Genomic DNA, 23,734 nt, shown 5'->3' with positions numbered 1-23,734 from the left:
GATGAAAGATGCCAGAAGCTGGGAGAGTGAGCATACCCCTGGGACAAAATAGTGAATGAGTACTGCTGTCCATCCCACATTAAAAAAAAAAAAAAAGCTTTTGGTCCTCTTTATTGCCAGGAATTGAAACAAATGTGCTTGCCAGGTCAGTAGTGTATACCAAGTGACAGAAACTGTGTTATTCTGGTTCAGTAAAGGTATCACATCTGGTATAGCACCTGTGATTGGAACTACCCCTTGCTTAAGTTTATATCAGTTTATGGTAGTGAACCAGCAGCTGTCAATCTTTTTTCTTTTTCTCTTTTCAGGATTAGAAAGGTAAATTAAACTGGGATGTGATGGGGACCACCATCTCTGCTTTCTTTAATACTTTGAAGGTGGTACTAATTTCTGTAATTCTTCCCAGTATGTGGTATTCCTTCTGATATACTATCATGGCGTTAAGAGGAAGCAGGTAATTTCAGAGGCATTCACTTGGCCCTTTCTACCATAATGACTCTTACTGAACAAGTCAAGGAATAAATATGAGGGGTTTTCCTGTTTTTAAGTATATCCATCCCAAGGATGCACTCAGGGACCTGACAACGTTCATGCCCACATTGTACCCACCATGAGATGAACTTGGGCTAAGACACCATTTCTCTCCTCGCTTTCATAAGCTTCACTCTCACTTGGGAACTATGATGGCATCACTGTCAGTCCAGACTGTGTATCCAGTAGGTCTGGGTATTCCCCTTTCCCTAGTGTGTCTAGAAAGTGGCTGCAGATTCCTTTGGGGAAGGAATAGGGATGTGCTTATGTATGTACTTGACGTGGCATTGCAAGGTGTTTTATCCAGGGGATTAGGCATCCTTTTCAGTCAGTAGGCTCTAGGTCTCAGAACTGTCCTAGAACTGATAAATGAGATTGGAAGTAACTATTGTAGTGACTGATAGCAACCTTTTTCTCATTAGCTTTCAATTTCTGTGTGGTTACATAAACCAAGTAATATTCTAATCTGTTGTCCATCTGTATTGTTCCTAGTAACACCCTGGTCTATTAGCCATTGCCACAGGTCCTGGGAGGTCAAGGGACCTTGACTATCATCCCAAGCTTGGTCTGTATTACAATAATCGTGTTCATCTTGACTCTTAAGTTTAGGTGTCATCATCTGGCCTCTGCTGGTCTGGAATCCCGTCACCCCATTTGATAATAGAGAGTTTGACTCCACGGCAGAATCTCCTGCAATCAGTGGTGTTGTACAGAGGCCACTTATTGCTGGACTTCTCGAAGATGCTGGCGCCCCATGACCAGTGTCATCTCTTGTTGCTCTTGTGATGGGAGTGCCCTCTGGGCCTTCCTGGGGGACCTAGTTAGGTATCAGGTTCTCCGAGTCATATAGCAACCATTCTAACATTTCTACTTTCCTGAACCTTCCTCCACACTCTGTCAAGGCAGTTCTAGCATTTCTATCTCATGGCCAACCAACATTGTGTTCAAGCTTGAAGGAGTCATCCCAACAGCACTTGAGGACTGATTCAGGTGTCTTTGTCAGGACAGTAAGCCCCAGGTCATGAAAGAGTGCTCCCATGTCAACAATTGCTCCCTTATCCTGCCTTTTATTTTTCCCTCTCTGTCTAACACCCTTGAGTTCCATTTCCATACATGCCCCAGCTCCTGTTGCTATATGCTGGCCAGGTATTCATATTCACAGAGTGCATATACAATATGCTTCCAGAGGAGTAATTCCCCACTTGGGTTCCACTCTGACCTGCCCCTAGTCATTGGTTTGAAGGCAGGTAGGCAGGTAGGGAAGATGGAGCCAGATCTAGAAGAGAACAAGCATCATTTTGTGAACTACCTGTCTCAGGTGTCGTCTTTTGGGAGTCTCCATTTTAATGGAGGCTGTTCTCCTTTAGCAAGTGGGGAGGAAGCTGCTTTTGCCAACCTGGAAGATTAAGAGATATTGGGGTTCAAGGTGGTTAGGCTCGTGCACCCAGATATCCCCATGGTAGGTCTCTGATTCTCAGCATCATGATATCGGGTCCTTGAGCTTGATGTGAGACCTGTTTAAACTGTTCTTCAGTATTCTTTGAGCTCTGCTAGCCTAGCAGTTAAATCCTGGACTTGATTTTCAGGCCCCTGTGAAAAAGGGTAAGAACCTCTTTAAACACTGCCATGCAGGCTTTCTCACTTTCACAGTATGTCTAGAGTTGTCTGGTTAACCTGAGCCCACCTTTTTTTATTTTTTATTTTTTTTCTTCAAGGCCTTTTAGGCCATGAACAAAAGTCAGCCAAATCCATAGTCTTTCTTACTTATCACCAGTAGTGGAGTCATTACTGATGTTTGACCTATCAGTGACCCAGTTCCAGAATCTCCTTCTGAGGGAACAACTTTTGAAGAACCCTAGGTTCTTCAAAAAGGCAGAGCCTGTGACAAGGACTTGCATGATGGTCATTGTTTTGGAAAATGATCCTCCAAGGAGCAGGAGAAGGGAGAATGAAGCAGGAAAGGAGGAAAAGATAACCTGAGAGCACCTCACTGAGTTGATCCTGCTGTGGGGAACTAGAAGTTCATCCTGCTAGGCACACCCTGGGAAGTCATGTAGAGTGCCCGTGAAGAACTGTTGCTTGAAAGAGAAGAAAGGGATATTTACACTGACTCCTGTCCTTGTAGGAGGCTTGCTTCATGGAGTATTAATTCTCTTGCATTTCCAGTTTTTAGAAAAATTATTTGGTTCTTTTGTATCCTCTAAAGGTGATCAATGAGGTTTTTAAAAAAGTATCATTATAAACTTGTGGATTTTAACATATTTTATATGTTTCACTCTACTACGATCATTATTCTTATTGATAATGTTGCATCTTTGGCTATTGGGAGCCCCTGCAAATTGTTTTGGTTTTGACCATTGGGAGCTCCTTCAAACTGGTTCCCGTGGACTTTTTTACATGACCTCAGTGAACTTTAATAGCTTCCTTGTTTTCTAGTATGACTAGGTATTCCAGGCTCATTCCTGCTTCTGACAGGAATTCATCCATTTTCCCAAGGAGCCCTGGTTCCTTTTCATGGGAAAAGGTATTTAGAGAATACAGTCTGGGCACTAGGGGTCCTCATTGGGCTGGTCATTGCTTCTAGGTCGTTTCCTTGGGCAGAGCTAGAAGCATTTATTCTTGTATTCTAAGTTAATACTCGTATTTCCAATTCAAATAAAATATCACATTTTCAAAACCTAACTTCTTTGATTTTATATTTGTGTCTCTTTATGCTTACTCATTAGCATAATTACTTAATTTGCCTTAGTTTATTCTATGTGTATATATAATAGTTTCAAACATCATTAATGGATTACTTGTTTTATCCTATTATATATATGTGTGTGTTTAACAGTTTCATACTTTTGTTATTAGCAATATGACTCCTGAATACAATTTAAGATTACTTTGCAATTCTATTTTTCCTTTAGACTACACCTTACAAGGAAGGTACAAATTGCTGTGTTTTGAAGTTATTGAATTAGTTCTTCTCTGTATAGTTAAGCCATCAACTTGATATATTTGATTTTTTTTGTTTTCAATTTTCAGGATTAATATTTTCCTATCTTGATTTATTTTGGTTTTATAATTACCTAAACCATTTACATGGTTTCTAAGTTAAAAGCTGTAAAACAAAGTATATTCAGAGAAGTTTATCCTCTAACACTGTTTCCTCAAACCTGCTTCTTCCTTCCTCTTAAAAGTAGTCATTTCCATTACTTTTTTTTTTTTTTTTTTTTTGCGGTACGCGCCTCCCACCGCTGCGGCCTCTCCCGTTGCGGAGCACAGGCTCCGGACGTGCAGGCTCAGCGGCCATGGCTCATGGGCCCAGCCGCTCCGCGGCATGTGGGATCTTCCCGGACCGGGGCACGAACCTGTGTCCCCTGCATCGGCAGGCGGACTCTCAACCACTGCGCCACCAGGGAAGCCCCTCCATTACATTTTAATTTGTTCTTCCATTTTTGAAAATATATTCATTTTCTCATTTTGCCTCCCTTTTTAGGTAAAGGTACACTGCTATACACTTTATCCTGCACCTTGCTTTTTTCGCTTAGCTATGCATCATGGAATCACTCCATAGTGGTACATAGGAATCATATTTTTTTCCCCACAGCTGCGTAGTTCTCCATTGTATGAATTTATCCAGGTATAAATGGAGGACAGCACCAAGAGATTTGGAATCAGTATCTAGAAGAATAGAATTATCACTTACTGTAATGGGGAAGACAGCAAAAAGAAGAGGTTTTGGGGGGAATATCAAGAGTTTGGTTGAGGACACATTTTGTTTGAGGTGCCTATTAGACATCCAAGGAGAGTTATGAGTAGACTGTTTTGGATAGACAAGTCTGGAGTTCAAGGGCAAGGTCCAGGCTGGACATATAATTTGGAAGTTAATAGCCAGGGATTATGGTGAAGTGGTGGAGGAATAAATGCTCCAGGCTGGTCACTTCACCCCTGTTTTTGTTAACTCCTAACTCTAGCTGAGATCTTGGTTGCCTGATTTTACCCCCTGGACCCCTATTTCACTGATTTCCCTGATGGACAAGAAGGCAGTCATTGCCTCAAAACAGAGTATGGAAGAGGCAGGAGGGAATGTCAACTTGTTTTCTCTAACGTATTTCTCCCAGCCAGTCTTCTGCCCCAGGCTCTAGCCAACCCATATGTCCCCACCCCTTTCAGGTAGATAAACCACGTAAATGGTTTATGTAATTATAAAACAAAATTAAATCAAGATAGGAAAATATTAATCCTGAAAATTGAAAACAAAAAAATCAAATATATCAACTTGATAGCTTAACTATACAGAGAAGAAGTAATTCAATAACGTCAAAATACAGCAACTTGTACCTTCCTTGTAAGGTATAGTCTAAAGGAAAAATAGAATTCCCTTTCAGGTGCACTGTTTCTACCTCCCCAGAGGTTTCTTACCGTCGATGTCATTAGTTCCTGGAATTCATGCTGTCTTGAAGCTTTTCCTTGTTTGACTCTGGGGAAGAGAGCCAGCCATCTGTGCCAGTTTACCATCTTTGCAGGAACCAGAAATCCTATTTGAGTTTTAAAATTAAGCAAGGGAAAAGAATATTTTTTTAAGAGGAAAAAATATGGGGGAACTCTAGTTTATCACCTCTTTTCAAATAGCCTGTGAAAACATCCCAAAGAGATTGAACCTGATTAGAGTCAGGTTCAGGAAAACAAGGATTCAACAAAGTTAGAAACTGCAAACTGAGTGAAAATATAAAAAATTGACTCTTTATGAAGAAATGTTATAATATAAGAACTCTGAAGTTCTACTATGGGTAAAGGTGTAATGTCTCCTTAAGAAGTATTTCCCTGATCTATAGTATGCATGGGAAAGATGTCAAAGTTCATCACTGACTACTTCATAGAAAAGTTACAATCAACCTTAAATATGATCACCATTAAAATAACAAGATGTAGATTATGAAATTAAACTAGATGACATAATTTGAGGTTAATAAAATGTAAATAGTTATTAGAAAAGAATTTCAATGGAAATTAACATCTACATTTTATATAATTTCTCTTGATTGATTCTAGGTTCTTAGTATATTTTCTTTTTTCTTTTCTATTTCTGTTCTGGTGGCAACTTTAACATTTTTTAGAAGAAATATATGCTTATTATCCACTTATACAAGTGAATATGGAGTCAAAAGTGAAAGTTCTCTTATAACACTTCTCTCCTTTCATGGATGCAATGCAACACACCTCCCATAGATAATCATTCTTGACAGTTTTGTGTTTATCTTTCCTGTCTTAGTCCATTTAGGCTGTTCTAACAAAAATACCATAGATTGGGTAGCTTATAAACAACAGAAATTTATTTCTCACGGTTCTGGAGGCTGGGAAGTCCAAGATTAAGGCGCCAGCAGATTTGGTGTCTGGTGAGGGCCCACTTCCTGGTTCATAGAAGGCCGTCTACTTGCCATGTCCTCATGTAGCAAAGAGGCAAGGGAGCTCTGTAGGGCTCTTTTTTTTTTTTTTTTTTTTTTTTTTTTTTGCGGTACGCTGGGCCTCTCACTGTTGTGGCCTCTCCCGTTGCGGAGCACAGGCTCCAGGGCTCACAGGCCCAGCCACTCCGCGGCATGTGGGATCTTCCCGGACCGGGGCACGAGCCCGTGTCCCCTGCATCGGCAGGCGGACTCTCAACCACTGCGCCACCACGGAAGCCCTGTAGGGCTCTTTTATAAGGGCACTAAGACCTTTCAAGTCCTCACCTCCAAATAACATCACATTGGGGATTATGTTTCAACATATGAATTTCAGGGGGACACAAATATTCAGCCCATTGCACCTTTTATACACATTAATCATTTTTACACACACACACACATACACACGATAGAGCATTATAGATTTATTTCTGAAATTTATGATGGGCATGTTCTCATATTAGTACATTTAGACCTATGTCATTATTTTGAGTAGCTAAAATTAATTTTGTACACATATTAATAAATTATATTTTTATTTCATTGAAATGATATACACAAAAATCAAATTGAAATGAATGATACCTTCTTTTATTCTTTAAAATTAAAACATTGTAAATATAAACTGAAGTAGTGGGACTTCCCTGGTGGTGCAGTGGTTAAGAATCTGCCTGATAATACAGGGGACACGAGTTCGAGCCCTGGTCCGGGAATATCCCACATGCCGCGGAGCAACTAAGCCCGTGCGCCACAACTACTGAGCCCCCGTGCCACAGCTACTGAAGCCCACGCACCTAGAGCCCGTGCTCTGCAACAAGAGAAGCCACCACAATGAGAAGCCCGTGCACCACAATGAAGAGTAGCCCCTGCTCGCCCCAACTAGAGAAAGCCTGTGCACAGCAATGAAGACCCAACGCAGTCAAAAATAAATAAATAAATAGTTATTTTAAATAAATAAATAAATAAATAAATAAACTGAAGTAGTACCTGGTCATTGGTGCCAGTTGTATCACTTTTTCTCTAAGTTGCCAGTTTGTAACTTTCGTCCCTTCATTAAAAGGGATAACAAATCCACAGATCTATAAGGCTAAGGTGTGGAAAGCAATACTTTTGTAACGGAAGCAAATAGACTCTTGCATCCCCGATCTTTAAGACTGGGGAGTGGAAGAAAATATATTCAACAATTTTTCAGATAAGAAAACAGAGATGAAGGATTAAAATTAAGGTTAAAAAAAGAATTTGTAAGGTTAAAAAAATTTGTAAGGTTAAAAACAGAATTTGTAAAAAGAATTTATATGGACTAGGCAGAAAAAAGAATTTATATGGACTAGGCAGAAAAACTTCATGCAAAACCCCTTTCTCTAAGGTGCTTTCTCTTATTTAAGGTTGGTCCAGTAAAGAAGAAAAAGAGCTTCATTCTTAGACATGAGAACAAAACCTCAGGTCTTTATGGTTAACTCAGAAAAAGAAACAAGGAGAGAGTTCTGTGATGTCATAGGTAGCAGTAGCTCCAGGTACATTCTCTTCTCTAAATAATCCATTCTTGCTCTTCACTGGGCATTTTCAGCTTTTAGAATACATGTCTAATGTCTAATGTCTTTAAAGATTTAAAGCCCAAGCAGTGAGAGAAGACATTTCTGAGGGGAAGGAGGAATTAATTCCATAAAAAAACCCTTCTCTCTAAGGAATGTGAGTGTTGACTACTGAAAGAGAAATTAATGTCAAAGGAAGCCTCTTGCGTTGGGAGACAAAACTTCATGTGCTTAAGAGAAAGAGCAAGGAGGGGGGAGAGAAAACATTTTTGATAGAAAGGAGGAAATAACTTCCAGCAAACATGCTTCAGTATTTCAGGCCTCTTAAGGGTCGCCATATGGAGCAGGGATTAGGCCTTGTTCGTTGGGGCTTTGGGAGGGAAAATTAGCTTGTGGGCTGGTGAACATGGGCAGCAGTCACATCATCCAGCAGTGGATTTCGGCTGCATACCACGAGCTATCGGGAGCTGATGTTGTCCAAGCAGGGGGGACGTGACGGAGGATTACAGAAGCCATTCCTACTCAGCGGGGATTAGATTTGCAGAGCTCTGAGATCCTGTCCAACATTGAGATCCAGCGCTATTAAAAGAAACAAAACACACACTCTCAAATCCCCTTCAGCCAGGCAGACACCGGACACCGGGGTGGGAGTGACATAGGATGGCTCCGTTGCCATGGAGAGACTGTTGGCGGATGGGGGAAGAGGGGTGGCCTCGGGGAAATGTTTCTCGCAGGGCTTCAACGATATAAAGAGTTTAATTTAAAACGAATGGCAGAATTCGTGGACATGTGGGTGGAGGCAGGGTCAGAGAGCTCCCCTAAGGACGGAAACCGGAGCTGGCATATTTCCACACAAAGACACTTCAAAGCCTGAGGCATAAGGCTCCCAACAGAAGCCCCCTTTGCCTCCATGTGAAGGCTGTACTGTCCTTTCCTCTGAAATTGCCATTCTGGATTTGCATAGAAGGCATGAAATTAAAGTTGGTCGGATGGGGAATTCCCTGGCGGTCCAGTGGTTAGGACTCCGTGCTTTCACTGCTGAGGACCCGGGTTGGATCCCTGGTCCTAAGATCCCACAAGCCGTGAAGTGTGGCCAAAATAAATAAATAAATAAATAAATAAATAACAAATAAATAAATTTGGTCGATGAACAGCATCTGAGGCAAATATATTGCGTGTGATAAAGATGAAAGAAGATTTTTATTTATCATTGCAGTTTAAACTAAATTTTTTTGACACATTTTTTCCTTTAAATGAATACTTAACGAATATCTAGTTTCCCATGTACTAGAAACTGGAAGAGACGGTGTGTCATCAATGAGATTAATATTTTAAAACCTGGATAATGATGTAATGGAAGACAGATTGGAAATTAAATTGTCACTCCACTGGGAAAGGATTACATAATATAAAGCCAAAGGTAATGAAATGAAATTCTTCAGCATCTAATATTTCTATCCCTAGTTTCAAGGTGAAAGAGAAAAGATGTACACAGATTTTCTCAATAAGAGAACTCGATCATTATGTATTGAAGGCTAAAGAAGAAAGAAATTTGTCTTCTGAAAGAACAAGTTAATATTGTGTGAAATGTCTTCTATCAGAAATCTACTTGTCTTTAAAGATTTTGTTAGTGAAGGAGAGAGTAGTTCTGTGTAAATAAAAATCTCTGGAATAAGACAACAGAGTTTCACAACTTTAAGGCCAAGGTATTAAAGGGAGACATAAAAATAAACATTTTTCACAGGGATGAGAAAGTCTAAAAGAATCATATCTTACCTCTGAGGGTGGTAGAATGAAAGTGAAGTGTATGTAATGGTAATAAGAAAACAGCTTCCTGTAAATCTCCCCAAGAATACTACTAATAGTCTTTAAAGCTATTGACAAGGCAAAGACTACAACGACAGAAACGCCCAAGGTCTGTAACTCCAAGGAGAAAGAGAGAATGAAGAAGAAATACGTCTAATGTTGTGGACGAGTAACCCCATGCCATATCATCTCTCCAAAAACTCCTCCTTGGTTTTATTTTTAGCCTCTTCCCAAATTAGGACAAGTGCCCTTTCTCAGCTGGACTGTACCTTGATGCTTTTGATCTTGAGATGGAAATTTCAGACCCTAAATGCCAGAGGCCATCAGAGGATTTCTCATCATCTTTGTGAGCTCTGTGGCTCCTGTTCTCTGCCTGAGGTTGTCTTCCTTAAAGTTCCCCGTGGTCCTCTGCCCAGACTCAGTGTCTTTGTCCATCAGGACATGAACGAGAGAGGGCAACTGTCTGCAGGCATGACCCGGTGACATTTCCAAGGACTTAGATTGTTTTTCACTCCATGTGTTTACTCTTCCCAGAGCAGATCCTGTGGGTTCATGGAGATATCCATATTCTCTACTTCATTTGGGTCACCAAGGGGCAAGTTTATTCCTATCCTCTTAGAAACATGAAAACATACACACATGGTTTTTCCATAAAGAGAGGCTTTTAATGGCGCAGTTGTAAAAAAATTCTGATGCTTGTGTCAGATGTTCAGCCTGGCTTCTGGGAAGAGGTTTATGAATCCTGTTGTACCTTGTTTAAGAACAATAATTAGGAATTATTAGGTCTGTTAATCCCATCTGCTTCCCGTGAGAAGAAAGAATCACTATGGGGCTGGATTAGGGTCCCTGGCTTCACACTGAGGTATCTCTACCTCCTACAGTGGGTGTTAAAAGCCGGACTAGAGAAGAAGAAAGTAGCTTGGGGGAGAATCTTTCTAAGACAGGGCAGGAAGAAGAGAAAATAATATTTTGGAAAACTACTATATATAACAAAACAAAACTTCACATCTATCAAGCAGAGATACACAAAAATAATATTTAAGATCGTTGAAGCTTTGGGGGGCCAATAAATTAATACCCATCTTCCCTGCGTAGCTCCCACTGATGGGAGAGTAGACCAAAGAGATACGCAGATGAAGATAAAAATATCAGCTTCACTATCGAAAGCTAGACTGAATGACGTGGCTTAGATTTGTGGCCAAAGGGGCTTGCGGCTTCTTTCTTTGAATTAGAGAGGCTTACTCAGTCTGGCGTAGCAAGAAAACTGCAGGCTCCTTAAGCCACAGCAGAGCAGACCGAAATGCACGCTCTGAAAGCATGCAGATCACTCCTAGTCTTTCCTTCCTCGACCTCTCTGTAGCATTTAAACAATTGATTAAATACCGCCCCCCTCATCCCCAAACACTTTGTTCTCTTGGTTTCCCGGCCACCAAATTCCCCCGGTCATTCTTTGATCTCACTGGTTACTCCTGCTGGTTTCCTGCTGGTTCTCCCTCTTCTCTGTGACCTGTGAATGCTGATGCTTCACGGCTCACCCTCCCCTCCCCTCCTTTTAGTGACCTCATTCAAATATGGACTATATGCTAATGCCTCCCAAATTTGCATCTTCCCCTAGGACTTCTCCCTGAACTCGAGGTTCTTATATCCAGCTGCCTAGTTCCCACTTCCACTTGCACGTCCGATTGGATGTCCACTTTAGCACATCCCAACCCAAACCCCTGACCTCCCTTTCTAGCCTGCTTCTCCTCCAACTCCCCTTTTCCAGTTTTCCAGGTGCTCAGGCCAAAGCCTCAAGGCCTCCTTGGTTCCTCTTTCTCTCACATTCAGTTCATCAGCAATTCCCACGGGGTCTAACTTCAAAATAAATTAAGAATCTTACCACTTCTCCCCACCTCCAAAGCCACCACCCTTGTCTGAGCCACCATCAGTTCTCGGCTGGATTATTGCAGTGGCCAAAAGCTATTCATCACCGCTACCATCCTGATCCAAAGGGATCCCTTTAAAATCTAAGTCTTACTTATTTGTTTGTTTGTTAATTAATTAACTTTTATTGGAGGAGTACAGTTGATTTACAATGTTGTGTTAGTTTCTGCTGTACAGCAAAGTGAGTCAGTTATACATATACATATATCCACTCTTGTTTAGATTCTATTCGCATATAGGCCATTACAGAGTATTGAGAAGAGTTCCCTGTGCTGTACAGTAGGTCCTTATTAGTTATCTATTTTATATATAGTGTGTGTATATGTCCATCCCAATCTCCCAATTTATCCCTCCCCCTGGCCCTGTCCCCTTTGGTAACCATAAGTTCGTTTTCTGTCTGTGACTCAATTTCTGTTTTGTAAATAGGTTCATTTGTTCCATTTTTTTTAGATTCCACATATAAGTGATAAAATCTAAGTCTTTTAAAATCAACACTTCTGTGTCCCCAAACTTTAAATAGCTCTCTATTTAACATAGACTAAAAGCCAAAGTTTTTGCTTATACCTGCAAAGTCTACATAGCCTGTTTCTGCTCTGGCCATATCTGAGTTCATCTTTTGCGAATTTCCCCCTAGAACCATCCTTTCCAGCCACATTCTTGTTGGTCTTCAAACAGTCCAGGCATGCTTCTGCCTCAGAGGCTTTTCATTTGCTATTCATGCCCCCCTCCATAAATCTTTGTTCAAGGGTCACCCTCTTACTGAGGCCTTCTCCAGACATCAAATTTAAAATTGGGGGCTTCCCTGGTGGCGCAGTGGTTGAGAATCCGCCTGCCAATGCAGGGGACATGGGTTCGAGCCCTGGTCTGGGAGGAGCCCACATGCCGCGGAGCAACTGGGCCTGTGAGCCACAACTACTGAGCCTGCGCGTCTGGAGCCTGTGCTCCGCAACAAGAGAGGCCGCGACAGTGAGAAGCCCGCGCACTGCAATGAAGAGTGGCCCCCGCTCGCCGCAACTAGAGAAAGCCCTTGCACAGAAATGAAGACCCAACACAGCCGTAAATCAATCAATCGATCAACCAATCAATAAATGGGAATCCCCTCCCTCATTGCCAGCAACTTTCACACTTCATTCCCCCTTCCCTATTCTATTTTTCTCCATGAGATTTATCACCACCTGATACACTATATATTTTATTTATTTATCTATCTTCTCCCTGGCCTGGCTCCACTATTTTGTTTGATCTTACATCCCAGCATCTAGAATAGAGCCCAGAAAGTAGCAGTCACTCAAATATTTGTTGAATGAATAATTTAAAAAGTAAATGAATGAATGAATGAATGAGTCCCAAAGAGGAAGCAGCTATGCTAACATGCCCTCCTTCCTTCTTCTGATCTCACCAATCAGAAAACTCACTTCTTCCATGGTGCTGTAGCAGAAATGCCTCCATGTGGAAATATGGGACTGGGAAGTAAGTGTTCCCCCAAAAAGTGATGGGGGAAAATTTAGAAACCCATTACAAAACATCTCCTCAAATCAGACCAGTGCTGGCTTTTAAGACTGGGGAAGTGAGGGCCTTCCCTGGTGGCGCAGTGGTTGAGAATCTGCCTGCCAATGCAGCAGATACGGGTTCGAGCCCTGGTCTGTGAAGATCCCATATGTTGCAGAGCAACTGGGCCCGTGAGCCACAATTACTGAGCCTGCGCGTCTGGAGCCTGTGCTCCTCAACAAGAGATGCCGCGATAGGCCCGCGCACCGCGATGAAGAGTGGCCCCCGCTTGCCACAACTAGAGAAAGCTCTCGCACAGAAACGAAGACCCAACATAGCCATAAATAAATAAATTAATTAATTTAAAAAAAAAAAAAAAAAAAAAGACTGGGGAAGTGGAGGAAAGATTAGCCTCATGCAAAATCTTCCAAGTGAAGAACAAAACTCAGGTTTTTAAGATTAACTCAGAGAAAGAAATAAAACGAGACAGTTGTGTTGGGAAGGAGGAAACAGCTTTATGCAAAATCTCATCTAAGTGCCCACCTGGTCTTTAAGACTGGGGTAAAGGAATTTAAAAAAAGTAATTACTTAGATGAAAGAATAAAATTTACAGGTTTTGATGACTAAAATAAAAAAGAATATTTATGAGAAGGAAGAAGTGAAATAAATGAATGAGATCTGAAGAACTGGATAAATAAAAGGCAGCTTTATATACACAGTTTCTGGAAATTTTCTCAGAGCCTTTAGTTCTTTAAGGACAAGCACTTGGAAGGAAAACAAAGTAAAAGAAAAAAGAATGAATGAAAATATTTGTGGAGGCAAATGTCGAGTAGATTTATTTGTCTCACAACCTCTGCCCAGGCTGTGGTTACATACATCCTCTCGGTTCTGACACTGCTCCTGTCAGAACCTCAGATAACATCCTAGTGATGAACTAAGCATCACATCAAGTACTGTGTTACATTAAACCCCAGGCTAATGAACCAAGCTTGCTGCCAAACCTAGAAGGATGGCCAGAAGTACATGGTGCTCAGGTTTTGTTAGTTTATTTTAGAGGCAATATTATAATAAAAATATTTAAGAAATAATTAGATGATGAAAAGTATGAAATAATTTTTAGATTATTCAAAAGTTACATTATTATAATGTGCTTCAAATAGAGAAAACTGAAAGTGTTAATTGTACAAGAATGTGAATAATGGCTAGTATTTAACATGGTTGTATGTTAGGGAGAACTTACTTTTTATATAGTATATCTCATAGGATGGCCATTCACCTTCCTTTTGTGACAGATTTCCATACGTTGTGTGTTGGGCTGTCATCTAAGGCGATAGTTCCACCTAGCCGGGGGCATCCCTCAGGGCAGAGAGGTCCAGGGAGCCTCAGTGTCTGTGTGTTATTAGGTCCAGTCCTCCAAGGGATAAGAGCCACCTGTGGCTGCAGGGAGCCTGGCTGTTGGAGCCGCAGGTATGCGTCAGACTGGGGGTAGGTAACTGTCCCATCTACAGCCAGGCTCACAGGAGAAGGAATGTGAGTTCTGTAAGCTTCAACAGGGTGTATGATAAGAGGAAGATAAACAGCACCCATATTTTCTTTTTTGCCAGAACAGGAAAGCAGGTGAAAAGTCAGAATTTGTGCATACACTGTGTCTGAGAGACAAAGCATGAGTAACTGGATCCACCATGATCTCTTTTCTTGTAGCTGGTCTCCCCATCTCCACTTTTGGTTTCTTCCAGTTTATTCTCCACATAGCAGCCAACTAGATCATATCCCTTTTTGATCAGAGTCTTTCTAGGTCAAGGCCTGGAGGTCGCTTGCACGATCTGGCTGCTGTTACCTCTTGCTTCTCACCACCAGCTCTCTGCACAGCTGTCCTCCAGGCCCGCTGGTTCCCGCCACAGAACCAAGCTCTTTTCCGACCCGGGTCTTCCCACAGCCAACTTCTGCCCATTCTCCGGGCCTCAGAGAGCCATCTCCTCGCCCCCTCTGCCCCCCGCCTAAGCTATGTTCTCCCCGTAATTGTCTCTCATGGTACTGGCTTCCTCTCAGTCATAGTGCTATTGCCATTCGTAATACTACGCTATTCATAACTTGCTTCGTGTCTGTCTCCCCCACTAGATTGCAAGGTCTTTGAAGGCAAGAATCTTGTTGGGTTTGTTCGCTATTTTATACGCAGCTCTGCGGAAACAACTGGCCAGGAATAGCCCTTGAGAAGGATATAACCAGCGGACTCCAGGGCCCTTGATATCAAGTGTCAGTGTTGTTTATTCTGTATTATGATGCCCATGGAGACACAGAGATGAGGTGATCAGAGGAAATTATCAGAAAAGCTGAGTCCACCTAACTGGAGGGCAACCTGGAGGCATGTGTGGAGTGTATAAGCATTCCTGGGGGATAAACATTCAGAGGGACTGGGTTTCCTGAGGTCAAGTAGTCTGGGTGCTTGGACCATGGCACTGGTATGAAGAGGCGCAGCGAAAGAACCTGAGAACATTTGGATTACAGGAAACAAGGAATGTGACCTTAGAAAAAGAAAGTCTTATAATTATAAAAAGGTCTCCCCCCTGTTTAAAAAAATTTTTTTTCTAAATGATTTTATTCTTCTCTCATAATGTGATAGTCATTCATTTATGAATTCAAATTTATCCAACAAACATCTGGGGCAATGTGCTTTGCATCAGATAGGGTTAAAAAAGATACAAAAATCTCACTTTTTTTTTTTTTTTTTTTGGCCATGCCAGCGTGGCTTGTGGGATCTTAGTTCCCAACCAGGGATTGAAACCAGCTCCACAGCAGTGAAAGTGTGGAGTCCTAACCACTGGACCGCCAGGGAACTCCCTCACTTGTATTCTTAAAGAACTCAGCATTTAGTGTGGGAGTTTTAATATGGTAGACATATATTCAAATCATTACAACACACAGCTGCCTATGACAAGTTCTCTAAGAAGGGCAGAAAAATCAGGTGTTCTAATAGTATGTCGGTTACACAATCAGCAGTACCCTAATTTATTGACTTTCAGAGCATTACTTAGGACTTAACCAGTGAACTAGAATTGCAGAACCAAAAAGACTCAACCAGGGCTTCCCTCGTGGCACAGTGGTTAAGAATCCGCCTGCCAATGCAGGGGACACAGGTTCGAGCCCTGGTCCGGGAAGATCCCACATGCCGCAACTAAGCCCGTGCACCACAGTTACTGAGCCTGCACTATAGAACCCGTGAGCCACAACTACTGAGCCCGCGTGCCTAGAGCCCGTGCTCCGCAGCAAGAGAAGCCACCACGATGAGAAGCCCGTGCACTGCAAAGAAGAGTAGCCCCTGCTCGCCACAACTAAAGAAAGCCCACGCACAGCAACGAAGACCCAACGCAGCCAAAAATAAATAAAAATAAAATAAATTTTAAAAAAAGTCTAAAAAAACAGAAAAAGACTCAACCAGGGTTGTAATCCAAATATTAACAAATCAGTACATGTCCTGGCCAATCAGAACATGTCTGACTAATCAGCTAGGACTCCCAACCAATTAGAACAAATGTTGGCCAAATATCAGCCACACTCAAACACTGAACACCTATCATGAATCAAGTACTGTCTTTTTAAAAAAATAAATTTATTTATTTATTTTGGGGGGCTGCGTTGCTGCACGCAGGCTTTCTCTAGTTGCGGTGAGCGGGGGCTACTCTTCCTTGCGGTGCGCGGGCTTCTCATTGCGGTGGCTTCTCTTGTTGTGGAGCATGGGCTCTAGAGTGCAGGCTCAGTAGTTGTGCCTTGCAGGCTCTAGAGTGCAGGCTCAGTAGTTGTGGCTAGTGGGCTCTAGAGCACAGGCTCAGTAGTTGTGCGTCGCAGGCTCTAGAGCGCAGGCTCAGTAGTTGTGGCTCACGGGCTCTAGAGTGCAGGCTCAGTAGTTGTGGCGCACAGGCTTAGTTGCTACAGGGCATGTGGGATCTTCCCGGACCAGGGCTCAAACCCGTGTCCCCTGCATTGGCAGGCGGATTCTTAACCACTGCGCCACCAGGGAAGTCCGTCTTGAAGGGGTTTTTAGTCTGGTTAGTATGCTATAAGTGAAGCAGGGATTACAAATAGTTTTAAAATTTTAGGCTGAATCAAATTGATAGATAGTGGCTCCCGGGAAAGCTGGGTTAAGGATTCTAAAGCGGTGTGTAGGTTCACGGTGCAGGGTGTGTGATTGACATGTGCCATGGATGAAGAAAGCACAAATTGTAGCACATGTGCCATGTTCTTTCTTATGATGAAACAAACCTGCATTCAAATCCTCCTTCAAGCGCTTAGCAACCCTGTGCCTCTGGGCAAGTGGCTTATTCTATCCATGCTCACATATCCTCATTGTAAGAATTGGGTGGTAATATCCACCATGTAGGTTAGTTGTGAGTATAAACCAACATTGTGTGAGAATCCCCTTGTATGAAGTGACAGCTTCCATGAACAGATTTTGCCCACTGGAGGATGGGGGTGAGATTCCAGCCTCCTGTGGAGGCGAAAGGCAGCAGGAGGCAGGAAAGGGAAGGGGGGAAAGCCTAAAAGTGGGATAGACCCAAGAGGGTCCTCGTGGAGGAAGACATGGTGGTGGAGTGGCAGCAGAGGCCTGGGAGAAGAGACGCGCCTAATGGTTTTTTCGGTGAAATGCTATGCGCCCTGTGACCCCTTCTCTCCCCCCTCGAATCTTCAGGAAAACGACACAAGTCACAATATGCTTGGTCCACTGGATTGTTTTTTGGAAGCTGGTGAAGGGCTGGGTTTTGGATCAAGTTTGGCAAGGGTCCAAAACAGTGTCTTCTCTGTAGGTGATAAGTGCTCAGTAAATGGAACACATAGGGACAAACTATGATGAGGGCCTAGAGGAAGGAGGGCTACAGTGGCCTGGGTAAGTCTGTCCTTAATTACACTGTCATTCATTCATTTTTTTTTTTTACATCTTTATTGGAGTATAATTGTTTTACAATGGTGTGTTAGTTTCTGCTTTATAACAAAGTGAATCAGTTGTACATATACATATGTTCCCATATCTCTTCATTCATTCTTAAATATACATTCCAGCCAGAGACTTGTTAAGCAGCATTTGTTTCAATCTCAGGGTCCAGAAGATGTTTTATAGTCTAGGCTAGACTAGTCTAGCAAGTTTTATAGACTGGAAGTCTGTATGAGTCTAATCTGGATGAGCCCTTGTGTTTTATGAGAGGATGCTCTGGGAACATAAACCCGTTTGTCTTCGTGATAAGCCATGCAACTCCTGGTGGTAGAGTCAGGTTCTCTGTGATGAGAAGTGAATATGCCTCTTGTACCTGCCCTTTTCGAACTTCCTGATCCAAATGCAAGGCTGATGTCATAGGATCCTTGACATTTGCATCTCACCCCCAAATCTTTGCTGAGCTCCTCTTTTGCTTTTCTCCATCTCCCTGCTGTCATTGCTATTTGCTACAGTATTTTCGTTTTGCTTTTTGATCTCATACCCAGTGCTCCCTGATTCAATCTCTTTGGCACCCCTGTAGCAGAGGGTACTGCTCTGAGCCTGAGGTGGGTCTACCAGTGAGTTCAGACTTGTCCAGACCCTGCTGACTGCTAGAGGAACGGCCACCCTTGGAGGGGCTGAGGAACCTCCCGGGAGAGCTTAACTTTAGACGCATGGCAAGTCCTAACTCAGGACAGCAAGCTCAGCTCAGGAGCAGAGCTTTGGTCCCTAGAAGAGAGGGGCAACTGAAGCCCCTCCCCTTCACCAAGAACTTAGGTCTGTATCCTATAAATATGTGGGGTGACTAGTGTAGCAGAGACTGGCTTGATGCTTACCAAACTGTTTCCTTTTCTTCCTGGGCCCATACCTCCCTGGCACACATATTTTGTGTCTAAGTTCTGGCCAAATAAGTGTGGGTAGAAGTCACATGTACCACCTCCAGGCCTGGCCCGTAAAACTTTCTGCATGATGAGAGATGCAATGATCCAGTGGGGGAGTTGAAGGCCCTGGGATGAAGAAGCGCCAGGCAGAAGGAGCTGGGTCCCTGAAGGAACTGGAGGAATAGAGAGTCTCAGGGCTGCCTGTCCCTGCCCTCGCCTTGACCGTGACATGAGCAGAAATGAACTCTTATTCTTTAAAACCACTGAACTTTTGAGGTTGTTGATAACAGCAATAACCTTGCCCCGATTGACTCACTGGGTAAAAATAAATAGCACTGTTTAATGAAAATACTGCATTTGACCTTGAAGAACAGGCAGCACAGCATTTATTTTTCTAATCAAGTGTAACATAAAAAGAAGAAAGAGACAGTCTTCCCCAGTTGTCACTGCACTGAACAGCTCTGACATTTCAACAGCACTCAAATAGGAAGTGGCAGTGACTGGTGGGAGATACAGGAAGAAGTAACGGTTTTTGAAAGGAGGCAGAAATGCCCATGAGGCTTGGCGGTTATGGCAGTGCTGGGGGGGAGGGGTGGCAGCTGTTGTGCACACAGTGGTACTTGTTCCAAGAGGAAGTGGTAAAAGCTAGTGGGAGGGGCAGGACCAGCAGAAGAGGCCACGGTGTCTAGGGAATGGGAAGTACCAGATGATCATATTTGCTTATGAACCCATGTAGGACATTTGGAGATTTTTGAGCAATACTTGGGGCATCACAAAGGTCACAAGAACCAGCAAATATGGCTTCCCACCACAAAGCATCGGAAGCTTGGAAGGTTAGGGAAGAACCATCCCACTGCAGATCCTTGTAGGGAGAAGAAGCTCTTCTGGCTTCAGCTGTGATCTTCAGATATAGAGTTTCTTCTCTTCATGGCAGGCACAGCGGTCAGGCAGGGTAGGCTGTCCACAGGCTTGTCTCCCCAGCCCACCCTTGTTTCACTCCTCTGGGAGGTAAGCCAAGTTGGGAAGTCAGGAAGCCTGGGCGTCCTCAGCGGGTGTCTGTGCAGCAAGGCACTCAGTCAGCCAGGAGACTAGAGAGGATGTCACAGCTTTTCTTTAGGTTAAAGGCTAGGATTCTGATTTGTTGGGTGGCTGCTTTGAATTTTTTCCTTTAATTGAAGAAAAGGACATCAAATGTGAGAATCACTGTTTTAAGCTGTGGTCCCCGTGTTAAAATGGAAAAAAAAATGTGGAGGGGATGGGAGAGATTTCCGGAGGGGGCCAGAGTGTCAAAGAGGAGGAAAGGTCAGGGAGCCAGAGGGAGGGATTCCTGGCATCTGCTTCCCCCTGAAAATCATTTGGGCAAAACTGGGGTGATGATTGGGGGTGGAGAGGAAGTGCCATAAAGATTAGGCATAAAAAGGGGCTAGAGATGTCACATCTAGGGGATGCATATACTCTTACACATGTTTATGTGCACACATGTAAGTGTGTGTACCCACACGGGTGCTTTGGGTGACGATACAGTTTGCAGCAAAGTTGTTTTTTTTTTTTTTTTTTTTTGCGGTACGCGGGCCTCTCACTGTTGTGGCCTCTCCCGCTGCGGAGCACAGGCTCCGGACAAAAAGGCCAAGCGGCCATGGCTCACGGGCCCAGCCGCTCCGCGGCATGTGGGATCCTCCCAGACTGGGGCACGAACCTGCGTCCCCTGCATCGGCAGGCGGACTCTCAACCACTGCGCCACCAGGGAAGCCCTGCAGCAAAGTTTTAATCAGACTTTGTACAATTTTATTTTACTTTCGTCACATAAGAAGGGACTTTCCCTAAGAAAAGTGGACAGATTTTTCTCCTTTCCTTCTCTCCTGTGTAACCTGGCTGTTTCAGTCCACCTGCACCCTCTCCTAGAAACCCAAGTTCCTAGCCTACAGCAAAAACAGATCCTACTCACCTTAAAGGTTATTTTTCTCAGGCTTCATATCTCAAGAATGTGTTCCACTTAGCTAATCTGATTTCAGGCAAGCCTCTACTGGTTTATTGTGACCTGTAATGGTGCTTCTCTTAGATGACCCTCATAGATGTAAAATGTGTTGTTGTTTTTTTTTTGCGGTACGTGGGCCTCTCACTGCTGTGGCCTCTCCCGTTGCAGAGCACAGGCTCCGGACACGCAGGCTCAGTGGTCATGGCTCACGGGCCCAGCCGCTCCGCGGCATGTGGGATCTTCCCGGACCAGGGCACGAACCCGTGTCCCCTGCATCGGCAGGTGGACTCAACCACTGCGCCACCAGGGAAGCCCGTAAAATGTGTTTTTAATCATACCTCTGGAGAAGTGCAAAACAGCAGAAGCTTCAGGTATTGTAGTATGCAGAAAGAATAAACAAATAGAATATTAACCCATTAAAGTGTCATTAAATTTATTATTAAGTTATTAAATTGTCAAAAATAATAAATTGTTAATAAAAAGAAGTGCTAACACTTATAAAACACGAGGTGCCACACACTGTTCTAAGTGCTTTGCATGTATCCATTTAATTCTCAAGACTACTCTGTGGAATAGCAACTATTTCATCCCCAATTTGCAGATGAGGAAATCGAGGCAGAGAGAGATTAAGCAACTAGCCCTAGATCTGGCAGCTAGGAAATGGTGGAGTCCATTTGAACTCATGTGGCCTGGCTCCAGAAATCTGCGCTCAGTCAGAGTGAGTGACATTTTTGCGTGGGGAAAAGGGTGGTGAGGGTCGCTGTTAGAATCTCTGGGACTGTAACCGCGGCACTGTCCTAGGACAGTTTCTCACGGGAATGAAGCGGTCCAAGTGACAGGTATCTTAGAATTTTTGTTTGACACTGAGAAGTCACATCACCTTTATAGATCTCAGTTTTCTCTTTAGTAAAACAAGGAGCCTCTAAGGTCCTTTTCAGTTCTAAGATGAGTAATATCTTCAGCATTCCTGGAGTAAAATGCCGATCTCCTGGTGCCTGTGGGGAAGAAGCAGGCCTGTTCTTGCTTCCTTAGACCCTTCAAGCTAGAAGCTGCGCGGTAGGGTGCTGTGTGGATTACCTGGAAAGAACTGGTAACCAGATATGAGGCTTAGAGCTCCAGGAGACCTTGACTTTTACCTAAGAAACATAGAGAAACACATTTACTAGGTGCCTACTGTGTGCTGCGTGTTTTAAACAGATTATATAATATCATCCTCACAATACGCTCATGAAGTAGGTGGTACTGTCTCCATTTAAAAAATGAAGCTGAATCTTAGCCATACCGAGTGACTTGCCCAAGATGGCCCAGCGAGTGATGGATGCAGGCAGGATTCAAATCCCGTCTGACTCCAAAGCCCACACGCATTTCACAACCCGGCCCTACTTTACTATCTATTATCTCATTCCATGCTCACTGCAAGCCTTTGCGATGTATTATTTCCCCATTTCACTGAGGAGGAGAGTGAGGCTCCTAGTGACCTGCCCAGTAAGGGGTCTGTCCCCGAGGAGGCTGAGTAAAGCGGAAGGAGTGCTCACGTGGGCGCGGATGCCGCAGCCCGGCCCCTCCTCCCGGCCCTGCCTCGCGGTCCGGCTCCCACCTTTCCAGGTCCTGACCCCGCGCACACCGACTGCGAACTACACTTCCCGGCAGGACGTGAGAGCGCGCACGCGCACCGGGGCCTCCGCCATGGCGACCGTGCTGTCCAGGGCGCTCAAGCTCCCGGGTAAGAAACCGCAGCCCCGCGACCACCCCGCCCCTGCCAGGCCTGGGGAGATGGGGCGGCGAGACTCCGGGGGCGAAGCCGATCGGGGTCTGGCCCCAACCCGGGCGCAGCTGCCGGCGCGGGGAGGCGAGGCGGTGCAGCCCCCGCGGGCTGGGGTCCACGCGCCACCAGGGGGCAAATGAGGCGTTCGGCGGGTTGGGGGTCGCTGGCGCTGGGCGAGCCTGGGAAACACGGAGGGAGGGACGCTGGAGGCGCGTGTGGATGGTGGCTCGGCGCTGAGGCGGCGGCGAATGTCAGGGCGCGCGTCGCCACTGTCCTCAGGGCAGGGCGGTGAGGTTAGCATCCTTTCCCGAGCTACGCGAAGGTGGTACATCAGGGTCTCCAACTCCTTCCGTCTTGGGCTGGACCTGGGCGGGGTCAGGGAGCGGCAGGATGGCGAGTGACCCCTTGGAGCAGCTTCTCCACTTAATGACAACATTGATGCTGCCTTGAGGTAGGTGGGACAGGCATTTCCCCTCCTAAAAAATGAGTTATTTGGCAAATTGACCTGTCCAGGGTCGCACAAGCAGTATTGGAAAAGCTTGGACTTGAACATGGGGGGGTCTTCTGACTAGATACTGGGCTTTTGGTTCCACTTGTTCGGCCTCTGGCTCTCGAGCCTGAGCATTTATGAGGGAAATTATTTGGCACCTGCAAGTTGCAGATAATGGATGGAATATTCTTTCAGGAGGCACTCGTGGTGATGTCAACTTCCAGAGCTAATTCAGTACTTTGGGCAGCAGCTCCAAGTTTTTTGTTTTTGTTTTTCCTCTTAAACCTCCAGCATGGGACTGTGCTACTAGAAACGTGCTATTTTAATAAAAGTATATTTATTCTACCCAAATAAATTTTAGACGTTAAGGCTTTAGAAAAATTTATGGTTTAACCTAAATAAGTTTTAAATATTAAGCTATAAACATTTGTTTGTTGGTAACTTAAGGTGTTAGTGGGAAAAACAGTTGTTTTCCCAGCTTGGGCAGAAAGTGCTAGTTGGGTTTCTGGCGGACATCCAGCATAAGGCTTCAGGGGGATTACCGGGTCCTGTTTCTCAAGGATTTCCCAGTCTGCTACATTGTGCCACGGATGACACTGGGTTGGCTATGATTTTGGTATGAATTTTCATTTCTGTTCCCAGATTTCATGACCTCAGAGACCTTTTTTTTTTTCCCACATGTGCTCATTAGAACATCGGAAGGAACACTGATAATATCTCTCTTGGAATGTGTATGTAACATTGGAATGGAATGGGGGACATGTCCCTCTGCCTGCAGGATTAACTTTGAAGAGAGTAGCCTTGTGTATCCTTAGTGTAGGATGATATCCTCCCATGATAATGGGATGTCAGACATATTTAGCTTTATTTCTTGTTTTCTTTTAGATTCCTTGCCCCCCTGCTTCCCCTCCAGCATAGGTAATTGTCATTCTCAAAGGCTGGGAATGC

General features: G+C 44.0%; 1 protein-coding gene across 1 annotated transcript in view; it reads left to right on the top strand.

The window, feature by feature from the left end:
• Window positions 1-22,217: 22,217 nt before the first annotated feature.
• Window positions 22,218-23,734, top strand: part of FAM234B (family with sequence similarity 234 member B) — a gene marked incomplete at both ends in the record, with an annotated part of 32,307 nt that continues 30,790 nt past the window's right edge. The window contains one exon of the mRNA XM_079715714.1: window positions 22,218-22,254. Within this exon, the coding sequence (XP_079571840.1) occupies window positions 22,218-22,254 (37 nt within the window). The remainder of the gene's footprint in view (window positions 22,255-23,734) is intronic.

This window comes from Hyperoodon ampullatus, assembly GCF_949752795.1.
Source record: "Hyperoodon ampullatus genome assembly, chromosome: 11".
Taxonomy (NCBI): Eukaryota; Metazoa; Chordata; class Mammalia; order Artiodactyla; family Ziphiidae; genus Hyperoodon; species Hyperoodon ampullatus.
Note: the sequence above shows the minus strand (reverse complement) of the source record. Positions and strands in the feature narration are given on the sequence as shown.